At 44.7% G+C, this 22,273-nt stretch overlaps 2 protein-coding genes across 4 annotated transcripts; both read right to left on the bottom strand.

The window, feature by feature from the left end:
• Positions 1–1,600: 1,600 nt before the first annotated feature.
• On the bottom strand, positions 1,601–10,880 carry LOC124464443 (coiled-coil domain-containing protein 149-A-like). Its single transcript, XM_047016311.1, has 12 exons — positions 10,745–10,880; positions 9,586–9,747; positions 9,383–9,421; positions 8,976–9,083; positions 8,721–8,837; positions 8,391–8,563; positions 8,155–8,227; positions 7,953–8,037; positions 7,439–7,583; positions 7,120–7,196; positions 3,852–3,959; positions 1,601–2,968 (listed from the first exon to the last, which is right to left on the bottom strand). The coding sequence occupies exons 1-12, from the start codon at positions 10,793–10,795 to the stop codon at positions 1,938–1,940; spliced, it is 2,169 nt and encodes a 722-aa protein (XP_046872267.1). The 5' UTR covers positions 10,796–10,880; the 3' UTR covers positions 1,601–1,937.
• A 5,819-nt stretch (positions 10,881–16,699) lies between these two features.
• Positions 16,700–21,792, bottom strand: LOC124464442 (sensor for unfolded proteins in the ER ire1-like). 3 transcript variants are annotated; one of them, XM_047016309.1, is made up of 7 exons: positions 21,705–21,792; positions 19,312–20,878; positions 18,516–18,679; positions 18,201–18,421; positions 17,918–18,047; positions 17,739–17,839; positions 16,700–17,547 (listed from the first exon to the last, which is right to left on the bottom strand). In XM_047016309.1, exons 2-7 carry the CDS (start codon positions 19,316–19,318, stop codon positions 17,190–17,192), a joined length of 981 nt encoding a protein of 326 aa, XP_046872265.1. In that variant the 5' UTR covers positions 19,319–20,878; positions 21,705–21,792; the 3' UTR covers positions 16,700–17,189. The 3 variants fall into 3 exon arrangements, with proteins under 3 accessions (XP_046872265.1, XP_046872264.1, XP_046872266.1); XM_047016308.1 differs by having other exon boundaries at positions 18,884–20,878; XM_047016310.1 differs by lacking the exon at positions 18,516–18,679.
• Positions 21,793–22,273: the final 481 nt, after the last annotated feature.

A 22,273-nucleotide genomic window follows, 5' to 3' on the forward strand; every position in this document is an offset into this window, starting at 1 on the left:
CCCAACACTGTTCAATAACTCGTACATAATATACTCACAACTGCCAACAAGGGAAACAAGTCAGACAACACCGTGTGGAGCTTTGTTTTTCCATGTTCCTCAGTTCAGATACTAACAGCCCTGTCAGCCTTCCTCTGAGATGGCAGTGAGAGTTGCACTTTTCAAATCACACCACCAGGTAACTGGCTTCCAGGTTGCGATGCACCCTCCCCTTCCCTCTCTCTCTCCAGTCCCCAGGGCCCCTGACACAGCTCAAGCAGCAGTGAGCATGCAGGAGGTGTCAGCCATTGGCCACTGCCCGACAGGGCATTTGGCTGGCAAAGTAATTAACCCGGTGGAGTGCTGGTTGGCGTGGAAACCGCTGGCTCGCCGCTGCTCCTGCCTCTGTATTGATGGGGGTGTTGTATACTGCCTCATCCAGCTGCCTTCTGCCTTGCTCCCTTCAACTGTTCCAGTCAGCAGGCCTGCTGGGACCCGTATGGGCTGGTGCATTCGTCCAGGGTTGGTGCACAGAGGGGGGGGAGGGGAGGGGGGGGGAGCTGGGCTGAAGAGGGAAGTAAGTCACCATTACTGGTGAGGCTCAGAATTGATGTGTTTGACGAGAGCAGCCAATGTCTAGGGATGTGCACATCTTTCATGTCCTCCGTCTCTGTCTTGCTCTCGCTGTCGGGGAGACAGGACTGAGGTTTGGTTATTAGCAGCACACAGACTTTTCCCTTCACTTTTCCCAATTTTCCCTTCATCTCTTCTCACAGGTGAAAGGGAAACACAGCCGTGGTCTATTAGACTCTCGACCACAAGTACAGCCAATCAGATGCTCAGAGGGGTTCAGGTCAGAGGAGTTACTGGTCCTGTAGAACCTAACATTTGATCAATGGTTGCACACCCTGTAAGATGTATTTGTCCCCAGGATTCTCTGACGAGTTTGGTAGACTGGCGCACGGGGCATATGCCATACCCTGCCCCTCAGCAGCTTCTCAGTGAGAAAAAAATCACACACACTGACACACAAAGACACACGTGGTTCAAAAACTCTGAACAGGAGTTGAAACATGATGAAGAAGCACCCCATCAATCCAAAGTTGGCTGGACCCCTACGCGTGTCACCACAGCCCAGGGTGCCACATCTCCTCACTGTTTCATTAGCGTAAATCCCATCTGTTTATAAAGTCATCAGATTCCTCGAAACGCCTTGCCAGTGGGCCATATCAGCTGCCTGGCGCCGCGCCCACGGCTGCCTGGGTCGTTGTTTTTCCCCTCCATTTTGTGTCAAAGATTAAAAATAGCGAGCGGCGTTCTGCAGAATAAGCAGTTAGAGAATTCTGGCTTTGATGGTGTGCTATCCTGGAGAGGCCAGCTGTCACCTGGGTCTTAGAAGGCGAGGGCACACAACAGACACGCAAAACTGCAGCGGGGGCGAGACTTTGGCCTCAACACAAACCTGTGTGTGTGTGTTTGTTTGTGTGGTGTGTGGGAGGGAGATGGCACTAGTTTTACTTACGGAACTGTTTGGGAAAGATTAGAAGCCAGTGTTGAGACATGTTTTTGATGACTAATTAGTCATCATCCATATCAGTTTTAAATTGAAAATCATTTAGAATCACATCAGGGTGTTTATTTCTGTGTATAAGGCACATGCAGTCACAAGGTAATATCTACTTTCCATTCCAAAGACTTTGGTCCATTACTGACTGTTAGAATGCACACACACGCAACCAGGTTAACAGAGTGATCATATAATTCTGTCTGGTGCTTAATGGTTAGTTAACTTACAGGCAAACGAACAGTACTCTGAAAAGGCATCTTTACGCCTGGAAGAGAATTGCCAGGAGTTCTGAAGTAGTCTTTGGATGTATTGTCAGAATGTTTCTAGATAACACCAGTGCAACCATCGGTCAGCAAGTGCCTCTCTCCTATCCAGGTGTTGGGTTTACCGACTACGCCAAACTGTCGCTATGGAACCTTTGTCCCGAGTGACAATAAAGGTCCCACCCCGCTGTGCTGTTCACATCTGCAGGCTTGATTATGGAGGCGGAGTCTGAGGCCTCTGCTGTTGCAGGGATGACATCTGACTCCTCCTCCTGGGAATGACAGGACTGAATGGCTATGTCTGGGGAGGGCTCTGCTGGTTCCAGTGCTGTGTCTGCTGGTTCCAGTGTGAGGGTTGTGTCTGGGGAGGGCTTTACTGGTTCCAGTGTGAGGGCTGTGTTTGCTGGTTCCAGTGTCAGGGCTGTGTCTGAGGAGGGCTCTGCTGGTTCCAGTTCTGTGTCTGCTGGTTCCAGTGTGAGGGCTGTGTCTGAGGAGGGCTCTGTTGGTTCTAGTGTGAGGGCTGTGTCTGGGGAGGGCTCTGCTGGTTCCAGTGTGAGGGCTGTGTCTGGGGAGGGCTCTGCTGGTTCCAGTGCGAGGGCTGTGTCTGAGGAGGGCTCTGCTGGTTCCAGTGTGAGGGCTGTGTCTGAGGAGGGCTCTGCTGGTTCCAGTGTCAGGGCTGTGTCTGAGGAGGGCTCTGCTGGTTCCAGTGTGAGGGCTGTGTCTGGGGAGGGCTCTGCTGGTTCCAGTGCGAGGGCTGTGTCTGGGGAGGGCTCTGCTGGTTCCAGTCTGAGCCAGAGGCTGACTGAGGTAGCCTCAAGATGATCATCCAGAGCGAGGGCCGCCTCCTCCCCCTCTTCCACTGTTGAACCCAGATCTTCATCAATGACTCCTTCCACCTCATGCCCCTCCTCCTCTACAGGACTCCGCCCCTGTGCAAGCTCTGCAGCCACCTGCTTCTCCGTGAGCGAAGAAGTCTCAACCCCCCTCCTGTCAATCACACAGGCGCCGCTGGACTCCGCCCCTCGGCTAGACTCCGGGGCGTCAGGTGGGACAGGTGCGCCCTCGCAGCCAACACCATCTGCTCCGATGTCACCGCTGGCTACGTCCCGTTCCCACGGCGACCCTCCCGAGCATCCCGTGGCTCTGTCTTCTGATTGGACTGGGAGAGAAGTAAAGACAAGAGGTAAAGATGAGAGGTTAAGATGAGCAACAACAAGCCCTGCCCCCTCCCCCCCCCTCATCCACACACACAAACACACTTACACACCCCAACCCATTTTTTATCCTGCCTGCTCGAGTGCTCTTAGATTGCTTAATCTATTGCTGTAATCTAATGCGTTAGATTACAGCAGCTCTCATCATTACACTAAATGTAAGCTATGCTTCTAAATAGAGAAGAGATCAAAGGATTGCATTACAAGACTTTGCCATTTCTTTGGCGTAGGCCCGATGCATCAATAAGGAAAGTTATTTCAATTACTTATGTGACTGACTGGTGAGCTTCCATGGCAACACGCTAAAAATAGTACCACAGGCACAGACGGGAGCGTGACGGCCCGTATCCTCGACGATGGCAACAGCTTAGTTCCCCTCCCCTCCAAAATATGCTCTCATTTAGAGGATTACTGACCCATATTTGCAAATGTGCACCCAAAAAGGTTAAAGACTGCATGCAGAGTGCCCACGTTCCCCCACAGAGAGAGAGAGAAAACATTGTTTTACCCGCCAAGCATACATATTTATGTGGGGCTCTCCTAAAAAGAAGAAGGAAAAAAAATGAGTTTTTTGAATGTCAGAAGGCGAGAATTTGCTAGCATTTCCAAAATGCCATGGCATTTGAAGATCCATGGGTACTTATCCATCAGCACCAATGAGAGGCCAGGCGGCCGAGAGGAGGGGAAGAGGACTGGGTGAAGAAGGTGTGGGAGGGGTCTAGGTGGCGGTTGGTTAGACTGTGCGCTAGCTAATTACAGCTTTTATGTGGTTGGCCAGGGCCGCAGTCAGTGAACGGGAGTTCAAGTTACACACAATTACACACTCACCTCTGTGTGTCGGTGCTGGCGGCTGAGCGGGGGGCCGGGGGGGGCCCGGTGGGGGGGCCGGGGTTAGGAGCTCCACATGCTCACTCAGCGTTATGACATCACGCCCTCCTGATGCGGTTCCCCGAAAGAACATTTGGGAAAGTTAGCTCTCAAACAAAGTTCCTGTCCTACTCACACAAACACATGCATACTTGTGCGAGCGCACACACACACACACACACACACAGTTCTCCACAGACTACAAAGAGACACGAAGATGGATTTCAAAAGTGTAACTTTAGGGTGGATGGGATGGAGTCTATATGATCTGTTAGTATGGTTTCAAAACACTACGGCCACCATTTGAAAATGACTGCTACACAGTTATGAAAACCTTGCTGGGCAAAAAAAAATAATTTACCATTAAATAAACACCATCTGGTAAGATAATAAACATTTTTCTGAAGATGAAATCAGTCTTCATCATGAAGCTCTGAAAGGTTAAAAAGTCAGAAGACATCAAAATCATTTCGAATGGATTTAGTGTTTTGGAATGAAACACGAATCGACACACAAAATAAACCTGCGTGGACACACGTGCACACACGTGCACACACACACACACAGGGCTGTGTTCACAGGAAGTGGCTACACTCCCTCTCATCTGTCTTCATTAGTGATGGCTGCACGCCTCCTGGGCTCACGCCATATGCTACTCACAGACGACCATGCACTATATACCAGGCTCCACACACACACACGCACGCAGTACACACACACAGTACCACACAAACGGGTCAATGTAAATATGGATGACGTGGGATCTTGATTGACAGTTGACAGAACATCAACCCATGTTAAAGGTAATGCTAGGTGCTACTCTAAATCACCTTCAGGACACTCGAATTTGGAACGGATTCCGTTTTGGATGGCACACATCCTTATTATGCCCGAGCAGGGAATAACACACCTACGGCCCACCTGACAGAGTCCACTCTGCAGCCTCAGGGGCGTGGCCAGTAGGTGAGGGTGTTGGTTTTGAACTACAGCCCAGCACCACTGCTCCTGGACTCGGGAGGCCAACTTCAAAGCTGCTAACGTCACAGTCTGTCTTTACTGGACTGTCTCTTTAAAACAACCTCTGCACTCTTTCAGACAGGTCTTGCGCTCTCCAGACTAGGGGAGGGGGGGAGGGGGGTTTGAAGGATCTTGTGCATCTGTAGAAGAACTTGTAGTAGGTTGTATATCCATAAAATAGATTGTAGGTGTCTGTGGGCTTGTGTGTGTGTTAGAAGGTTCCTGGGTGTGTGTGTGGGAGTGTGTGTATGTTAAAAGATCCTTGGGTGTGTGTGTGTGTGTGTGTTGTAGGGTTCCTGCGTGTGTGTGTGTGTTGTAGGGTTCCTGGGTGTGTGTGTGTTGTAGGATTCCTGGGTGTGTAAGTGAGGGGGGGGGTTGAGCCAGCAGTGAAGCGGTGCTGGTGATTAGGAATGCAGAGCAGGCCGAGCAGGAGCACAGCAGCTCCCAGCCTCACGGCGTGCACAGCAGGGGGCCAGGAGACGTGTGCCTGCACCCTCTTGACAGCTGCCTATCCATCCTAGAACTCCTCACTCGCACGGACGGAAATGTACACACACACACACACACACACAGGATCTAAGAACACCGACAGCCAGACATGCACTCTCAACCACCCCGGGATTCGTCTCCAGCGTATCCGCGCACAGACTCCGACCGCCGCGCCCTCGCACACAGCGTTCGACAACCCGGACGGGTCTGTCACCATGGAGACGTGTGCGTCCCGGAGAGGCCCTGCCAGTGGGAGGCGCTGCCAGGAGAGAGCAGCGGCAGCCTGGGAGCACTCAGGCCCTGCCAGCCACGTCTAGCTCCTCCGTCACCCCTTCACACGACAGCGCTGTCGTCAGCTCGCGGAACGCGCTCAGCGTTACCCCGCTGGCCTTTCATGTGTGGCTCTATGTTTTACTGCTGCTTCCCCGGGACAGACAATGGGCGTGCCCAGGCATGCGTTTCGCTGGGCCTGATTGACGGCGACTCCCAGAATCCATTGCTGGTTCGCCATGATAGACAGGGACCGAGAGTGGATTCTGGGAGTCGTTGTCAATCAGGGGCCTTTCAAAAAGGCACAGAGGAGTTTTGTTTGCCTGCCAGACAACTCAATCCCTTCTAAAACTTGTTGTCCTCTCAGTCGTAACCTTCTTTCATTCTTTTATCCATTTTTGCCGGCCTTTGTCTATCTCAACAACATCCCCATCCCCCCCCCCCCTTCAGCTTCCTGGACTCACCAATCTCTCCCTCCCTCCTTCTCTCTGACTGTGGTGGACAGAGTCGTGAGTCACTTTGGGCCTCGTCTACAAATTCCCTAATAACAGCACATTCCCCCTAAATGTGTTTGTAATGTGGGCAATCATTTTCAGTAATGGACGCTTGTCAGTTTTATGGTGGGGAGAATGACGGTCTCATGACAGACAAGCTTCATCCAGACCCAGTTCTGCTCTTCTGGATGCGCTCCACACACAGTGCAACACTCCCCTCTTGTGGCCAACATTGAATCTGTTCATAACATTTGGGTGGCTCGTCATTGCCTGGTCAACACCTCTTCTAAACAGTTCAAAAGTTTATTTGAAGTTGTTAAGGAACCAGCCCAGTGCTGGTGTAAACAAACCTTGCATGTGGATATAAAAAGGAAGTTGCTCTGAAAAAGCAAAATCCATTCAACCCAATATCGTACGCACAGCAGTACTACCACCGTAATAGGGGGGTTCCCTTTTCACTCTCCAATTAGTCAACCGACGATTATACAAAACTGAGCAGATCCCAGCGGAAAATATGATAGCACAATGGGGTTGTTAGTGAGGATGGAGGGCAAGATGGCCGTCGGGCAGATGGCATGACGTGGCCTTTCTCTGGGAAGCTGCCCAGATGTAGCCTGGCACAACACCCAAACAGGAAGAGGGACAGACAGAGAGGAACATGGAGGATATATACGCAAGGCATCGAGAACACATACTCCCTATTCCCAATGACACGCGGTACGTCAAGCCTGAACGGAGGTGCAGGAAGGAAAGAGACACCTGGTTAATAACAAGGCATCTCATTGGTCTGTTTGCTCAGGCATTTAGAAAAAGCTCACTAAAAACAGAGCTGATTGGTTTAGATAGGTATTTTGACAAAGGACATTGCACATCCATAGAGGGAAATTGGCTTCCCCGTGTATTTTGTGGTGATAAGTAAAGGTCGTCGATTCCCCTCCACTCCCCAATCACACACATACCTGGCAGACTCCATAAACCTGACACCTCCAAAGTCTTCAACTTCCTCTCCAGCTCTGCAACTCGGTTTCCCAGAATCCTAAGCGGAAAGGGGTGGCAGTCAGCAAGAGAGGATGACGTGCATCTCTATCAGCGTGACAATTGAGTGTGTGGCAACATGAATTCAAATAATTGGTCGAATTCCATGAACCTAAACCTGAACAAAAGGAGATGTAGCCTGTCTTTGTGAGCAAGTGTCCAGCATTGGAACCTTGATCGATCTGAGTCAACACTAAGGCAGACTAAGGCAGGGTGGAAGGCCGGTGTGTGGCTGGGCTCCACCTGTTGGTGTGGCGCTGGTGCTGGATCACCAGGTTCTTCTCGTGGATGGTCTCCAGCAGGGCCGTGGCCAGAGACTTGAGGTCACAGATGGACTGAGGCGTGGCCGGGAGACTGCAGCCCCGCTCCTCCATCAACAGCTCCTGCACTGAGAGGGGGAGGGAGGTGAGGAATGGGGACAGAAACAGAGAGAGAGAGACAGAGACAGAGAGAGAGAGAGAGACAGAGACAGAGACAGAGAAACAGAGAGACAGAGAGAGAGAGAGAGAGAGAGAGAGAGAGAGAGAGAGAGAGACTTATTGACTAAAGGAGTGTCATTTCAAGAATGGATTCACTGACTAGTCTTTAAGCAGTTAAAGAAACGGTACTACATATGATCATTTACAATATATGAGAGTGGGTGCTGTTTGTGAGGCACCTTCAAATTCCCACTTCTGGAACTCCATTAGTGTTAAGGTCCTACGATAGCTGAACTACATCAAGCGTTTACGAGTTTGATACAGGTGCGGCTGTTTACCTTGTTTGGCAGATAGGACTCCTGTAAGGGCACTGCTGCTAGACTTTCCACTCACTTTAGAGTTCCTTCGTCTCTCCAACGCCGTCTGTCAACAGATACCGTGTACACAGAATCTCTCAACCACTTACACATGCGTGGTTTGGAGTCAGATGTAAGTACTGTGTGACACAGAGGGATATAAAGGACAGGATACTATGTTTACCTTGTACTTCATGATATTAGACTTGAGCAGGTTGACTTCTTCCTGGACTTGGTTGAACCTCTCATGCAAATATCTAACAGAGACAAACAGAGAGCATCAACAACATCTAGAAACATGTCATTTATAAGACTTTAGAATGACTTGATCCTGCAATACTTGCTACCGGGATACGTTTAGCCGGTTTGGCAAGTCTAATCAAACAGTATGAGCTAGGTGCCGGCCGAAGCCCGTCTCACCTGTTCTCCATGCAGAGGGCGTCCACGTCGATGATGCGGCCGTCCCGACCGCCCAGCACGTGGTTGAGCTCCAGGTTGAGTCGCTCCGCCTTCTCCCTGAACGCGGCGCGCTCCGCCTTGACGTCCTGCAGCTCGTCACTCACTGCCTTGACGGAGCTCTGCAGCTGCTCCATCTGAGGGGGCGGGTTTTATATCCCATCAGTCGCAGGTCATTGAGGGTTAAGAGGAAAAACTCACAGGAAGTGAGCATTTTTTTTTATTATAAATGGATGGATTTATGGATGGATGGATGGAACGGATGGATGTTTGGAATGGAGGGTCTTCTCCCACCTGTAGCCCCGCCTCCTCCAGCCGGCCAACTAGGTCCTCTCTCTCGTGGGCGGGGAAGTGTCGCGCCCCCACCTCCTCGTCGCCCAGCCTCTGCTTGGTGATGGTCATCCTGAGGAGCTGAACACACACAGGCTGGGGGCGGGGCCACACAGCTACGACACCCACCACCATACCCCGCTGAGCTCACTAAAACTCCCACTTTAAGATTGCCATAGCCTGTGTGTGTAGGTTTGTGTGTGTGTGTAGACCCCTAACCTTGTTATCCCCCTGCGCCTCGGTCAGTCTCTGTGTCAACTCCTTCACCTCCTCTGTCAGCTTCCTCCCTCGCTCCCGAGAGTCTCTCAGCAGCTGGGCCAGGTTCACCTGCGGAGAGGAGGAGGAGGAGGAGAGATGGAGGGAGAGGATGGCGGGGGGAGAGATGGAAGGAGACAGGATTGAGAGGGGGTAAGATGGAAGGAGAAAGGATGGAGAGGAGAAGGAGGCAGGATGTAGAGAGAAGATTTATGAATGAGATATGTAGGGAGACGGGTGGAGAAGATAGATATGCCATTCTACAAGCCATTCCTTCATTTAAAAACATATATTTTTTTCTCTTTCACCAAGTATCAGGTTGAATACGTGTAACATATTTGCAGGGACTGTGTGCAGTAGCAACGTCCTACCTGATTGCGTTTCTCAGGCGGTAAAGAGGGATCTCCATCCTAAAATTTAACACAAAGTAAACCCTTATACTACAAACACACGTACATGTAATTAGAATAAGTAGCAATAAATATACCATAAAGACAGTATCCAAAAATAGACAGAAAACAGTAAGAAACACAACCAAACAAAGTTGTGTACACAAGCTTCCCTGCTGACTTACGATGAGCTCTCTGTACTTCTTCTTGAGTCCCTGGTGGCGTTCTCGCAGCTGATTGGCCATGAGTCTGTACTGATCCCTCTCTTGTTGGCAAGTGTCCAGCTCCTTAGACAGGATGAGAAGGGCCTCCTTCTTACTCTCCAGCTTACGCTTGCACACCAGGAACTGGGGAAACACACTCTGGTCATTCAGTCATTTTACATCCTTAGGAGGAAAACGAAGACTACTAGGGAGTCAGGTGGCTGAGCGGTTAGGGAATCGGGCTAGTAATCAGAAGGTTGCCGGATTGATTACCGGCCGTGCCAAATGACGCTGTGTCCTTGGGCAAGGCACTTCACCCTACTTGCCTCGGGGGAATGTCCCTGTACTTACTGTAAGTTGCTTTGGATAACAGTGTCTGCTAAATGACAATGTTAATGTAAAGAGGATGACCAGAGGAAATGGATGCCCAGTAAAGAAAGTCCCAGTATTTTTTGACTTGAACATTTAAATGTCATGGTTTAAGTTAGAAACAGCTGGTGTGACGTACACGCCAGCTGTCACCTGACTGATCAAGCCCCCACCTGAACTTGTTTCACAGGTGAAGAACAAACACACTGTGTCACGAGAAGTGATAAGAAACCACCCAGAGAACCTTATCCAGCAAAGACAAAGGCCAGACAAAAGATCACTTAAATGAGAAGAGGCATATCTTCCTTTATTCAAAAACATATAAAAGGTGATAACTAGCAATTGAGCTCATAAACTGCATTAAAAGCATATATTTATAGCATGCAAACTCAAATATGTTTTTTATACTGTGAAAGGTAGTCACCGGAGTAAATTACTTCATAACAAGACTACATGTGACAAAAACATAAAAGCTTCGTGTCATACTGTAATGACATATTTGCAGAGACCCATATAGGCCTACACAGGTTCCGACTTTAGAACAGGTGGTCTACTATGCTACTGGGATTGTGAATGAACTTGTTCAGCGTCTCTAATGTCTCTATGTGTCCTACACACCCTTTTGCATTGTACAAATATTATTCTCATAGATGATGATAATGAGGATAATATGTTTTCAGTGCAGCTTTATTTCCCATATGGCAAACCTCAAAACATCGTCTCATTGCAAGCGCGACCGCCATCGTTGTGGGATTTAGTGCGGCTCACTCACCTCGCTGACCAGTCCTTGCCAGTCGCTCTCGCTCCTTTTAATAGAATTCATGATTTCTGGCTTCTTGACACGTTATGTGAAGCTAGCTGGTGAAAATTGGTGTGCAACTGTGAGAATCATCTGCTCGCGTCCTCCGCCCTCTGCAACTTGTTACGTCACTCATCCGTGTACAGGTGGGCGGGCCGTCGGGGATGTCCGGGAGCGATGACATCAAACGTTGTCTACCAGCATAAGTCATTTATTTCGATGATGAAGTGTATTGAGTGACCTTCAAAATTGTTTGGTTTGCGATTGAACTAATTTGGCTTACTGATAGGCTATTCGTTTTTTGATCTAATTATAAAATTGCAAAGGTTTGGTAAAACATATGTTTTTATTCGTAGTAAAAACACAATTATGAGACAGTACAAGTTTAAATAAATACGACACACAACTCTCAAAAGTAGCTCAGTGGGACCTCATATGTGATTCTAAAAACTACAGCCCAAGGTAATATCCTTTTTGGATGAAGATTATTTAACAAGCCAGGAGAGGGAGCTGTTGTACTGACCAACAATATCTGTTTCTCCTTGTTTAGCAAATACCTTTGTTGCAATCGCACATATGGTCAATGTAAGTGAGGCACATAATCAAGGACAACAGTATTATTATTGGTATGCGCCAAGGAAATGACTGTCTGTTTTTTGACAGAGCAACATCTCCAATACAGCATTGTATACATTCACGTTAGAAGTTTCTTGTTTTTGTAGAATGATAGACAATTAAATAAGTTACAGCATAGTGTAGACAATTATCAACAGCAACAAAACATATTTCACACTGGGTCACCAACTGGCCCCAAATACCCTGTTTACTCAACTGATGAAATACCCCATTTAGTAAGTAAGTAAGTAAGACTTTATTTATATAGCACATTACATACAGGAATTGCAGCTCAAGGTACCCCATACAGTACAGTTTCACCCCATTTATGTTGTGAATATTGTGTTTCCTGCAGGAGACGTGTCTTCGGAGAAAAGTATAAAAGTCACAAATTGTTTCCTGATCTATGTTTGGAGGTGATTATGAAATGTTCGCACCTTGCAGTTGCTTTACTTCAATATCCTTGAAGTGGATTTCCTTTACTCATCAGTGATTTATTGAGTGTTCTGGGCTCCTAAACTGTTCTGCTCCTAACATACATACACTCCTTCTCTTGGTTCTTAAACTCGGACTCCTTTTATGGAGCCTTAAACCCAGACTCCTTCTCTGGAGCCTTGGACTCCTGCACTGGGACTGTATAACTCGACTTGGACTCAGAGGGTGATGAACAGGTTGCAGCACTGGCACCAGAATCTTTTATTTTACTGAATTTTCTTAGCGACGGTCTTGAGTTCCAACCCAGTTTTTTGACAAAGATGTATACACATCCAAACAGATGAGGGAATATCTGGATCAGGTCAACAGTGACTGCATCTTCAGGGCTGCATGCAAAAAAGGGGGAAAACTCAATCAAGTTACACAGGCAGGTTGTGTTGGACAAGTGTGCTAGATGATGTGGTACTGTATTCATACATAGAACCCAAACCATGCAATACCAAAAGACACTCCCACAGTGGAGTGACCTCACCAGTGTTGTCTTAGCTTGTATTTAATATAATGAATGAATGTTTCAATACGACTTACTAGTGCTCCAAGAGAATACGTATGAAACGTAACAATCCCAGTGTATGCAGTGGGTAGGGCTTCTTCTTGCCATCCAGCTTCTTCACCAACTCAGTGTCCAGCTTAAACACAAAATCACAGAAACAAATGATTCTTCTGTCGAGACATTCGGATAATTACCCACTTGCTGTTTGCCTCACCTTAGTCTTCCACTCACTGAAGGACCGGCCTTCAGCACATTGGGACATGTCTTCAAGAAGTTTAGGATCTGCATTACGACAATTCTCTGCCTCTGGCTGGTTTCCAACCCATTTCAGGTAATCCACCCTCCTTGAGAACATAATTAATACTTACAGTTTTTCAATACTTATATATATTCCTGAACATTTGTAAAAGCTATAAGAATTGTCTAAAATGAATGGAAAATGTGTGTCTGGGCTCAACAAATGTGTCAGGAAAGAGTACTGCTCACTTGTCTTCGTCCCAAAAGAAGGGATGTGCCAAGGCTTCTTCCAAGAGACATAGGCCTATTTACGGACGCTATAGAATACATTCATTGACAGAGCCAGAGATACAGATATGAGATCGTACACAAGCACATAGCCTACGTCTCTAGTTTTACCAGCCTTCAAATGTGGCCATGCATCCCTTTCCCGGTTGCAAAAGTATGTTCCAAAACCTTAACCGCTAGCTTACATTATCATATAATAATGTATTCATTTAGCATATACTTCCATTAAAACGGGGTGGGCGGATACGAATTCACTTTGTCTGAGTGAGAGGCTGCGCTCTTACCACGAAGCCATACTCATTTGAATATTTGTGTAATTAATATTATAAGAACCTAAAAATAAATGTTTAAAACGTAAAGTGGCAAAGACGTTACGTTCATGGGCGACATTTGAAAATGACAAAATTGTCCCCACCAATATTTTAGTGAACTCCTTTGTAATGCAATTTGGATCGATTCCGAAAAAATATTTTGCACAATATATTTGCAAAACGCATTTCCGTCCGTCAGTCATTGTCCGTCGCCCAGAAAAGTTAAAACAGTTAACCAATGCGCCCTAGAGCCTGCGAGACAAGATTATGTCATTTAATTGGCTGAAATGGAAGTCAGACACACTCCGTGAATCTTGATTTAAAGAAAGAGAGCTGTCAGTAGTCTGACACGGTAAACTATGAACAATGTTATGAGGACAACCTGTGAGGTTATGCTGGATTTTACAACGGCATGAAACACAATATAGCCAATCACAATCAAGGATGGGAACAACCAGTTTTAGAATACTAAATACACCAGGAAATAATAAAGCCTCATATTAGTATTTCGTTTGGTCTTTTGATATTTTGGACCCTTTTGTGCATTGTAGATAGGAAAATGTCACCCAAAAATAAGAGATGTATTCTATCGGAAGTATTTTCACCACCCAGAGTAGCTAGCAAAGTCGTTGTTAGTTAGCAAGTAGGAAAACTACCCACACAGTGCAAACCTGCTAGCCTTACATCGCCACCCATTATACAACGGAAACATGGCTTGAAAGTTGTTAAAGTAGTAGAGTAACTTTTGCTTGTATTAAATCTATCCCTAGCGTCTGCAATCTTTCGACCAGTGTGTTAGCAGCAGCTGGTCTTGTTGAAGCCAGAAGGATAAAGCTAATCTACCCACATAATGGGACCGTGCTAGTTTAGCCTAGTACCAGCAGGCTAGCAACTCAAAAGGGAAAAAACTGGTAATAAGTAGGCCTATGATCCCTTTGGATAGTAACATCCCTATAATCTCGACCAATGTCAGCAGTCAACTAAGCATGATTAGTGTCTGTATTAAATGGATGAATTACTGTGCAGGAAAAACGGCACCTTGAAGCTACAGATGTAGAGAGCAGGTTGGTGATGAAACAGCATCAGGGGTTCAGGTGAGAAGTTGAATTGTCCACTTTTGTAAAGATTGCATTAAATTGCTGTTTTTAAGGGATGTTTAGACAATGTTACCCATGAATGTTATCATTCACACTTATACTTGTAGGTAGTAAAAAGGTATAAATATAAATCATTATTTCATTGCTTAGAAGTCCAGTACAGATGATGTAGGCCTAGTACAGCTCCATAAAACCTGAAGGGGGGTGGGGGGGGGGGGGCTTTAGTGTCCCTACCAAAGCTACGACCAAACCTACGCCCTTGGTTACGTTGTTTATAATACAACAAGATATGATAACATATTTTTGACACTTGCAAATCGAAACATTTGTCACACAACCTTTATTTATCAAGTTGTCAATCACAATTGTGAGACTGACATGCCCTCCCGTCTCATGCCCTCCCGTCTCATGCCCTCCCGTCTCATGCCCTCCCGTCTCATGCCCTCCCGTCTCATGCCCTCCCGTCTCATGCCCTCCCGTCTCATGCTTCTACTTTTCAAAATAAAAGCTTGTCTGGTCCGCTATTTCTCCTTTCTACTTTGGTGTACGTGTTTTTTTTTAGCTAGACTACAAACTAAAAATCCATTCTAGCAGGAGGCCGGGTTGAGTTTAGGAGTCACAACGACGGTTGAGGATTAGTTTAGGCCAGGAGTCGTAGCAGAGGTCGAGGTTAGGCACAACCACGACGGTTGGGGGACAATGATGGTGGGTACAGCACACCGTGCATTTTGTCATCTGCGGTGTGTTCTTTTTTTTTTAAGACACCGATGTCTACCTTAAGGAAAATCACGAAAAGAAACCATCAAAGTCTGCAACCATAAATTGCTCTAGGTAACGTTAGCAAATATTCGCTAACAAATGTCAGCATAAAACGCTGATGCAGTCATCGCAGGTTTCATTAAATATAGACCAATTATTTGATTGTAAACAATCGGGATGCACGCGCACTGTGGCTGCAGAAAACCGGGAAAGGATAGCATTTTAAATGGCAAAAGGACCACACGGATAATACAAATAGTTAGATTTAAAAAGACCAAAAGCGTCGAGGAGGACATGCCTTTAGGAGAGAAAGCGATTACCCAATGATCTGTCGCATCAGAATTTTGATTTGGGTCACGAAAGTCTTGCAATTTGAGTGAGAATGTCGCCCGGTACAGACCGCATAGTCGAGCGGCAACCATGTCTTCACGTCATGTCACAAAGTTCATAAATTTACACTTTTACAGTCAATTTTAGTCAGCTGGTCCGATTATTTTTCTGATTTGTTTAAACTGGCAATCTGAGTGAGACTACATCCCAGTTACACTGTTTTGACGTTAGCCTCAGTCAGACTCGCTCACTGGCATTGTGCACAATGTTGTATTTCACTCCATTCTACACCAGAAACGTCAGGGAGGACTGCCTAATGTAGATAGGAGTCTGGTGAAGATAGCCAGAATCTCGGATTTCTTTAACCTGTCTGTTTCATTCGTCATTTGCCTGAGGAAGCGACCTCCGTTAGCCAGGCTAGTTTTGCCCGATCACTTGGACAGGCTATTTAAGGGTATCGGGGTCAAGTGACTTTTGTGCATAGACAAGTGAACGTAAATGTATTTGTCCAAAGGCCAAGATCCTCAAAAAGTTAATATCAAGCCCTGCAATCCAGTGGCCAGAGATATATGATGACCTGAACGACACTCCAAGAGTAATAGAACGGGGAGAAGTTCGTCTTTTGCAACCCACATAAGCAGTTGAGACTGCTTGACAGTTGTGTGACGTAGGGTGATAATTGGTCTATAGGGTGAATACTGGTAAAGTGGGACTCACCGTTAACATCAGGGAAAACATCCAGAAATAAACTATATGGATAAAAAAAGAAAAAAAATATGTTTTTCAATTTATTGCAACAAACGTGCTCACAAATTTACCTTTAACTCCATCCGAATAATTCGCGATTTTGTATTTTTGACCCTCTGCATTTACCGTTGGACAGCTTGGGCATGAGTCGGGAGGGCATGAGACGGGAGGCTGCAGCCATACCCATCTCCTTGATTCCTTCCTTCGCTCGATACAGTCGCTATACCATAAACTGGTACAGCACTAACCTTTCAAAAATATGCATAATCCTAATTTTGGATTTTTTTTTGTTGCAAAAAACGTTTAATGGCTTCATATATAAACAGAGTTATGTATTTAAATTTAGCAGACGCGCTTATCCGGAGCGATTTACAGTAAGTACAGGGATATTCCCACCGTAGGAATCTCCTTAGATGTAGATTATAGCGCAGGCCAGGAGAGGAAGCTGCTGTACTGACCAACAATATCTGTTTCTCCTTGTTTAGCAAATACCTTTGTAACAATCAACGCACAAAAAGTCAATTTAAGTGTGGCACTTAATCAAGGACAAGAAGTGCACGGTTCTAACAGTATTATTATTGATATGTGCCATGGAACAGGTTGTTTTTACAGTTTGTTTTTAACAGAGCAACATCTCAAATACAGCATTTTATACATTCACGTTTGAAGTTTCAATGTTGGTCTTTGTAGTGTGATAGACTAATAAAGAAGTTACGGCATAGTGTAGACAATTATCAACAACAACAAAACATATTTCGCTCTGGGTCACCAGCTGGACCCAAATACCAATCTACCCTTTTCACTCATCTGATGAAATACCTAATTTACCCCATACAGTACAGTTTAACCCCATTTATATTGTGAATATTGTGTTTCCTGCAGTAGAAGTGTGTTCAGAGAAAAGCATAAAAGTCATTAAAAAAACTAATAGTTTCCTGATGTATGTTTGGAGGTGATGAAATGTTGGCACCTTGCGGTTGTTGTACTTAAAAATCCTTGAGGTGGATTTTCTTTACTCATCAGTGATTTATTGACTTATCTGGCTCCTAAACAGTTCTGTTCCTAAACATATACTCCTTCTCTGGGTTCTTAAACCCAGGCTCCTGCTCTGGGTTCTTACAACCAGACTCCTTCTCTGGAGCCTTGAACCCAGACTCCTTCTCTGGGGCCTTGGACTCAGACTCCTTCTCCGGAGCCTTGGACTCCTGCACTGGGACTGTATAACTCGACTTGGACTCAAAGGGTGATGAACAGGTTGCAGCACTGGCACCAGAATCTTTTCTTTTGAACATTTTTCTTAGGGACGGCCTTGAGTTCCAACAATATCTTTTGGCAAAGACATATACACATCCAAACAGATCAGGGAATATCTGGATTAGGTCACCAGTGACTGGATCCTCAGAGCTGCGTGCAAAAAGGGGAAAACTCAATCAAGTTACACAGGCAGGTTGTGTGGGACAAGAGTGCTAGATGATGTGGTACTGTATTCATACATAGAACCCAAACCATGCAATACCAAAAGACACTCCCACTATTAATATAATCATTGAATGCTCCAATGTTTGTTAGTTTTTGTACTTTTTGTTGCGACTTACTAGTGTTCCAAGAGAACACGTATGAAACGTAACAATCCCAGCATATTCTCAGGGTAGGGTTTCTTATTGCCATCCAGCTTCTTCACCAACTCAGTGGGCAGCTTAAACACAAAATAACAGAAACAGATTATTCTTCAATCCAGACACTGGGATAATCAGACACTTTCTGTTTGCCTCACCTTAGTCTTCCACTCACTGAAGGACCGGCCTTCAGCACATTGGGACATGTCTTCAAGAAGTTTAGGATCTGCATCACGACATTTTACTGCCTCCTGCTGGTTTCCGACCCATTTCAGGTAATCTACCCTCCTTGAGAACAGGATTAATATATATTTTTACTTACAGTACTTAAATACTTAATATATATTCCTGAACATTTGTAAAAGCTATAAGAATTGTCTACAAATAATGGAAAATGTGTGTCTGGGCTCAACAAATGTGTCAGGAAAGAGTACTGCTCACTTGTCTTCGTCCCAAAAGAAGGGATGAGCCAAGGCTTCTTCCACTGTGGGTCGCTGCTTTGGCTCCTTATTGATCATCCACTCAATGAGGTCTTTTGCCACCCTGTCGTCAACGTGCTCCAGATTGTACTTTCCTTCATAAATGTTATACTCACAATGGAAACCATCTCCAAATGGGTGATGTCCACCTGACAGGATGTAATAAATCAACATCCCAGCCACCTGGAAATGACACATTTAAAGAAAACCAAGCAATCAAGATACAGCTACTTATTGAATATGTGACATCAAAGAAATAAACAGGTGTTGGAACAACCTGGATATCAGTACTCTTCTTATATGCTGTGTTGTAGCTGTCATCTAAAGTTTCTCTGGCCTTCCAGCACTTTGTTCCTGCACTGCTCGTGCAAAGTGTTGTTTGTCCTTTTGGTAAACTTCGACTTATCCCAAAGTCTGACAATCTAGCTTTGTCTGTGATGTCTAAAAACCAAACCGTATAAATCAAATAATTAAGAATAACAGTACTAGCACAGGAACAAAAGTTAAAGGTTCTTTATCGTTTTTCTATTTAAAAACAGACAAGATGCTTTGAGAAGATTACTGTTATCATGTTACTCATTTTATAGTATGCAATAAACACAATAGAGAGATCATTTAACCATCAACCATTTTGTTTGGTCTTACCTATCAAAACGTTCTGTGGCTTAATATCCCGATGTAGAATATGCGGTAGAGTGTGACAATGAAGCACTTCTAGACTACAGAGTAACTCATGTGCAAATTTCCCCAGTACATTGGGTTGTTTGTTTGAAATGTCATCCTTGATGTATTCGTCCAAGGTACGTTCACAAAGTTGAAGAATAAGATAACCAAAGTTTATATCTTCTTCAAAGTCTACATATCTGACAATACAGGGATGGTCCAAATGTGGAAGATGTAAGAATCCTTTCTCATTCTTAAGAGCTTCATAGTTTGACTTGGACATTCTCTTAACAGCTACTTCCGTGCCATCATCCCTGAGGCCCAGAAACACCTCTGTACAATCACTTCCTTTTGCTATGCGATATTCTCCAGTATTCACATACGTAAGGTTACCTACTTTAGTGACTTGCCTGTCATCCATGTGAGCTAGTTTCTCCAACTTGGGCCTCCATCGCTTGCTGATTTCAACCCACTTCCGTGGTTGTGGTGTTTCGGTGGAGTGAAATCGCACAGTACTCTGACTTGAAAGACCAGATTCTTCAACAGGAGTAGAGGAGGTGGAACAGACAGCGTTGTCTTCGTCTTTCATCTCCTGGATTTGTGACTTTTTGTTCTTTTTCTTGTTCTTTTTTTTCTTCTTTTTTGGTTGTGATTGATGAGCATTTGAATCTTCACTTGGGTGTGTTGAATCTGTGACAGATGATTGGCTGAAGTATTCGCACAGCTCTTTCAATTTGTCTTTAAGTGTTCCATCCATCGCCATTCCTGCACATGTGAGAAGTTCCTTTGGCACTGAACTTATTCCAAATGATGAAATGTTGCATTCAAATGAAAGCAAGTTTGCAAATATGCATAAGGCATGTGTCTTAATGTCTGAGTCTTCTGACTTCACAAATGGGGATATATTGTTGCCTAACTTGTTCAGGAGACATGAATCCCAGCCCTTTTTAACTACTGTCTTCTGGGTGATCACATACAGTACTCTCAGAACAAGTAGTTGATAATTTTGAATCTTTGTGGAGAGAAGTTTGAGAAGTAGTTGGACCATCTTAACTGCAACACCAAATGGAATCTCTTCCATGGTGCGGAAAGCTGTATCAAGAACTCTGACTACACTGAATTTTGAATGTTCTTTAGGAATTGAGCCAAAACGTTTGATTGTATTCTCAATATAAAAGTCTAGCTTGTCAGATTCTTTCAGCCACATCATGCATTTCTCTCGGTACTCCTTCGGTATATTATCAGGCCCATTTACGCCAAACAAAACATCAATCATATTCAAGTGGGTTTGAGGGTTCTCTTCAAGCAAATGTTGGTTGAAAAGAGTAAAAACCTCACTTGGCTTTTTTTGTTGTACTGCTATTTCCATGTCTAAGTGATGCTTTAATTTGGAAACATCAATAATTAGGTCACCAGCTGATACCAAATTATTTATCATTTTAGTAATATTTGTATTAATAGTATGACCATTTGGAAGAGACCCATTAATCACTTTCACAAATGCTCCAGCGGTGATGAGGAGCTGCCCAATATCCTCTTGGTCAAAATTTGCAGCCATTTGAAAAGGTGTAAAATTGGAAAGACCATTGACATTACCACCATTTGGATCGGCTTTTGCATTGAGTAGTATTCTTACTATCTCCAGTGGAGCATTGTACATAGAGGCATAATGCAGAGGTGTCCACTCTCTGGATGATACTCGGTTCGGGTCAGCCCCCTCTTCCAAAAGGAAAGAACAGAGCTCCACATTGCTTGTTGCAACAGCAGCAATCAAGAGGGTGACATCATCATTCCACTCATTGCATGGGTACAGTTCATTTATGTTCCCACCTCTAAACTTCTTTTGATTAACGTTCCTGGGTTTCCTGTCTATGATGCGTTGTATAAGAGGATCTGTTATCCTTTGGACTTGTGTTACCACTGAAATCTCTGGAATGATGTTCATTGCCTAAACGTGGTACAGTTTGAATGGGTTATCTGTGGGAGAACAACATGGATGACAAGTGTGAGGTGACATGTCTCTGACATTAATAACTAGGGTTATCTAAAGCGATACAACAAATACTTCAGTAGCATGCAGTGTATAGATTCTTAATGTACAGTAGGGATTGTATTAACAAGATCAATGTAACACTGTATAAGACGAAGTGTTGCTAAATATTTCACAAAAGCTACACTGACAACAAACAAACTATGATAAATATGAATGTTAAACCGTGAAAATTGTAGCCTCTTCCGAGTGACTTTTGTCTCTTTACAAAACATAAACATTCATTGTGGCTCTTCCGGCATGAAAATAAAACAGCCTTTTAGTATTTATTTTCCCTTAAAATGTCTGCGATTTTGTTCAATAGTATGAATGTAATCTTACTTTAATCTCCAAGACATTGTATGAACCAAAGTATTAACTTCAGTGCTCTGTTCAGTAAAACAAGTATTGTATATTCAGTCAATATGGCCAAGCAAATGATTTCTGGTTTGTGATTCAGTAGTGTATCCTCTGCAAATAGTTGTTTAGGTTGAACAGATAACAATAATGGTAAGAACATTTGAACATTTGTATACTTATGGACAAAATGGACAAAAGTAAATAGTCCATTTGATATGCTACTGAGTATGTACATTTGTTGATATAGACTACTCTTTCTCCACCTTAGTATCTACAAAACTAGTTCAAAATTACGTTGCAATCAGCTGTTTTACACAAACAAACACACACACACACACAGCTCACCGCAGACGGATAGTTATGGATAAATTCAGAATCGTTGGGTTCAGATTAGAACAATAAAAACAAACTCACTTTCCGTCTTGATACAAGGTTTTTACCTCCAGCTTGATCGGTTCTCTGAACATGAGATAACTACAGCTGCAGAACAGGTAGGACAGGGTGTGTTCAGGTGACTGTAAAAGGAAACCTGCCAGGAAACGAAACTAGAAGCATTCACCCTGTATGAACACAAACCGAGTTATTGTTAGTCACATGACCCTCCTTTTGAATACTATGTTGGCCAGTGTTCTCTGTGCTGCACCTAGCAACTAAGTAAACATAGGCAGGCTGCTTCATTCAAGTCACCTGTATAAATTCCACAACGATGTCTTCTGATTTGAGTATTGGTTTAATTTAAAAAGGTTCTTAGATTGACTGCTGTGCAAGTTGTGTGTGTGTGTGTGTGTATGTGTGTGTATGGGTGGGTGGGGGGGAGGCAGAAAGAACAACAACAAAACAACTTTGACCTGTCATTTTATCTTCTCCCACATAACATCTTAATAAAGCTCAAAACTGTTTAAAAGTGACAAAACATATTTACTGTAAATTATTATGTAGTCTATAGTACATACACTGGTGGTAGATCGTATTTGATGTTTGAT

Source organism: Hypomesus transpacificus, unplaced genomic scaffold (genome assembly GCF_021917145.1).
Source record: "Hypomesus transpacificus isolate Combined female unplaced genomic scaffold, fHypTra1 scaffold_338, whole genome shotgun sequence".
Classification (NCBI taxonomy): domain Eukaryota; kingdom Metazoa; phylum Chordata; class Actinopteri; order Osmeriformes; family Osmeridae; genus Hypomesus; species Hypomesus transpacificus.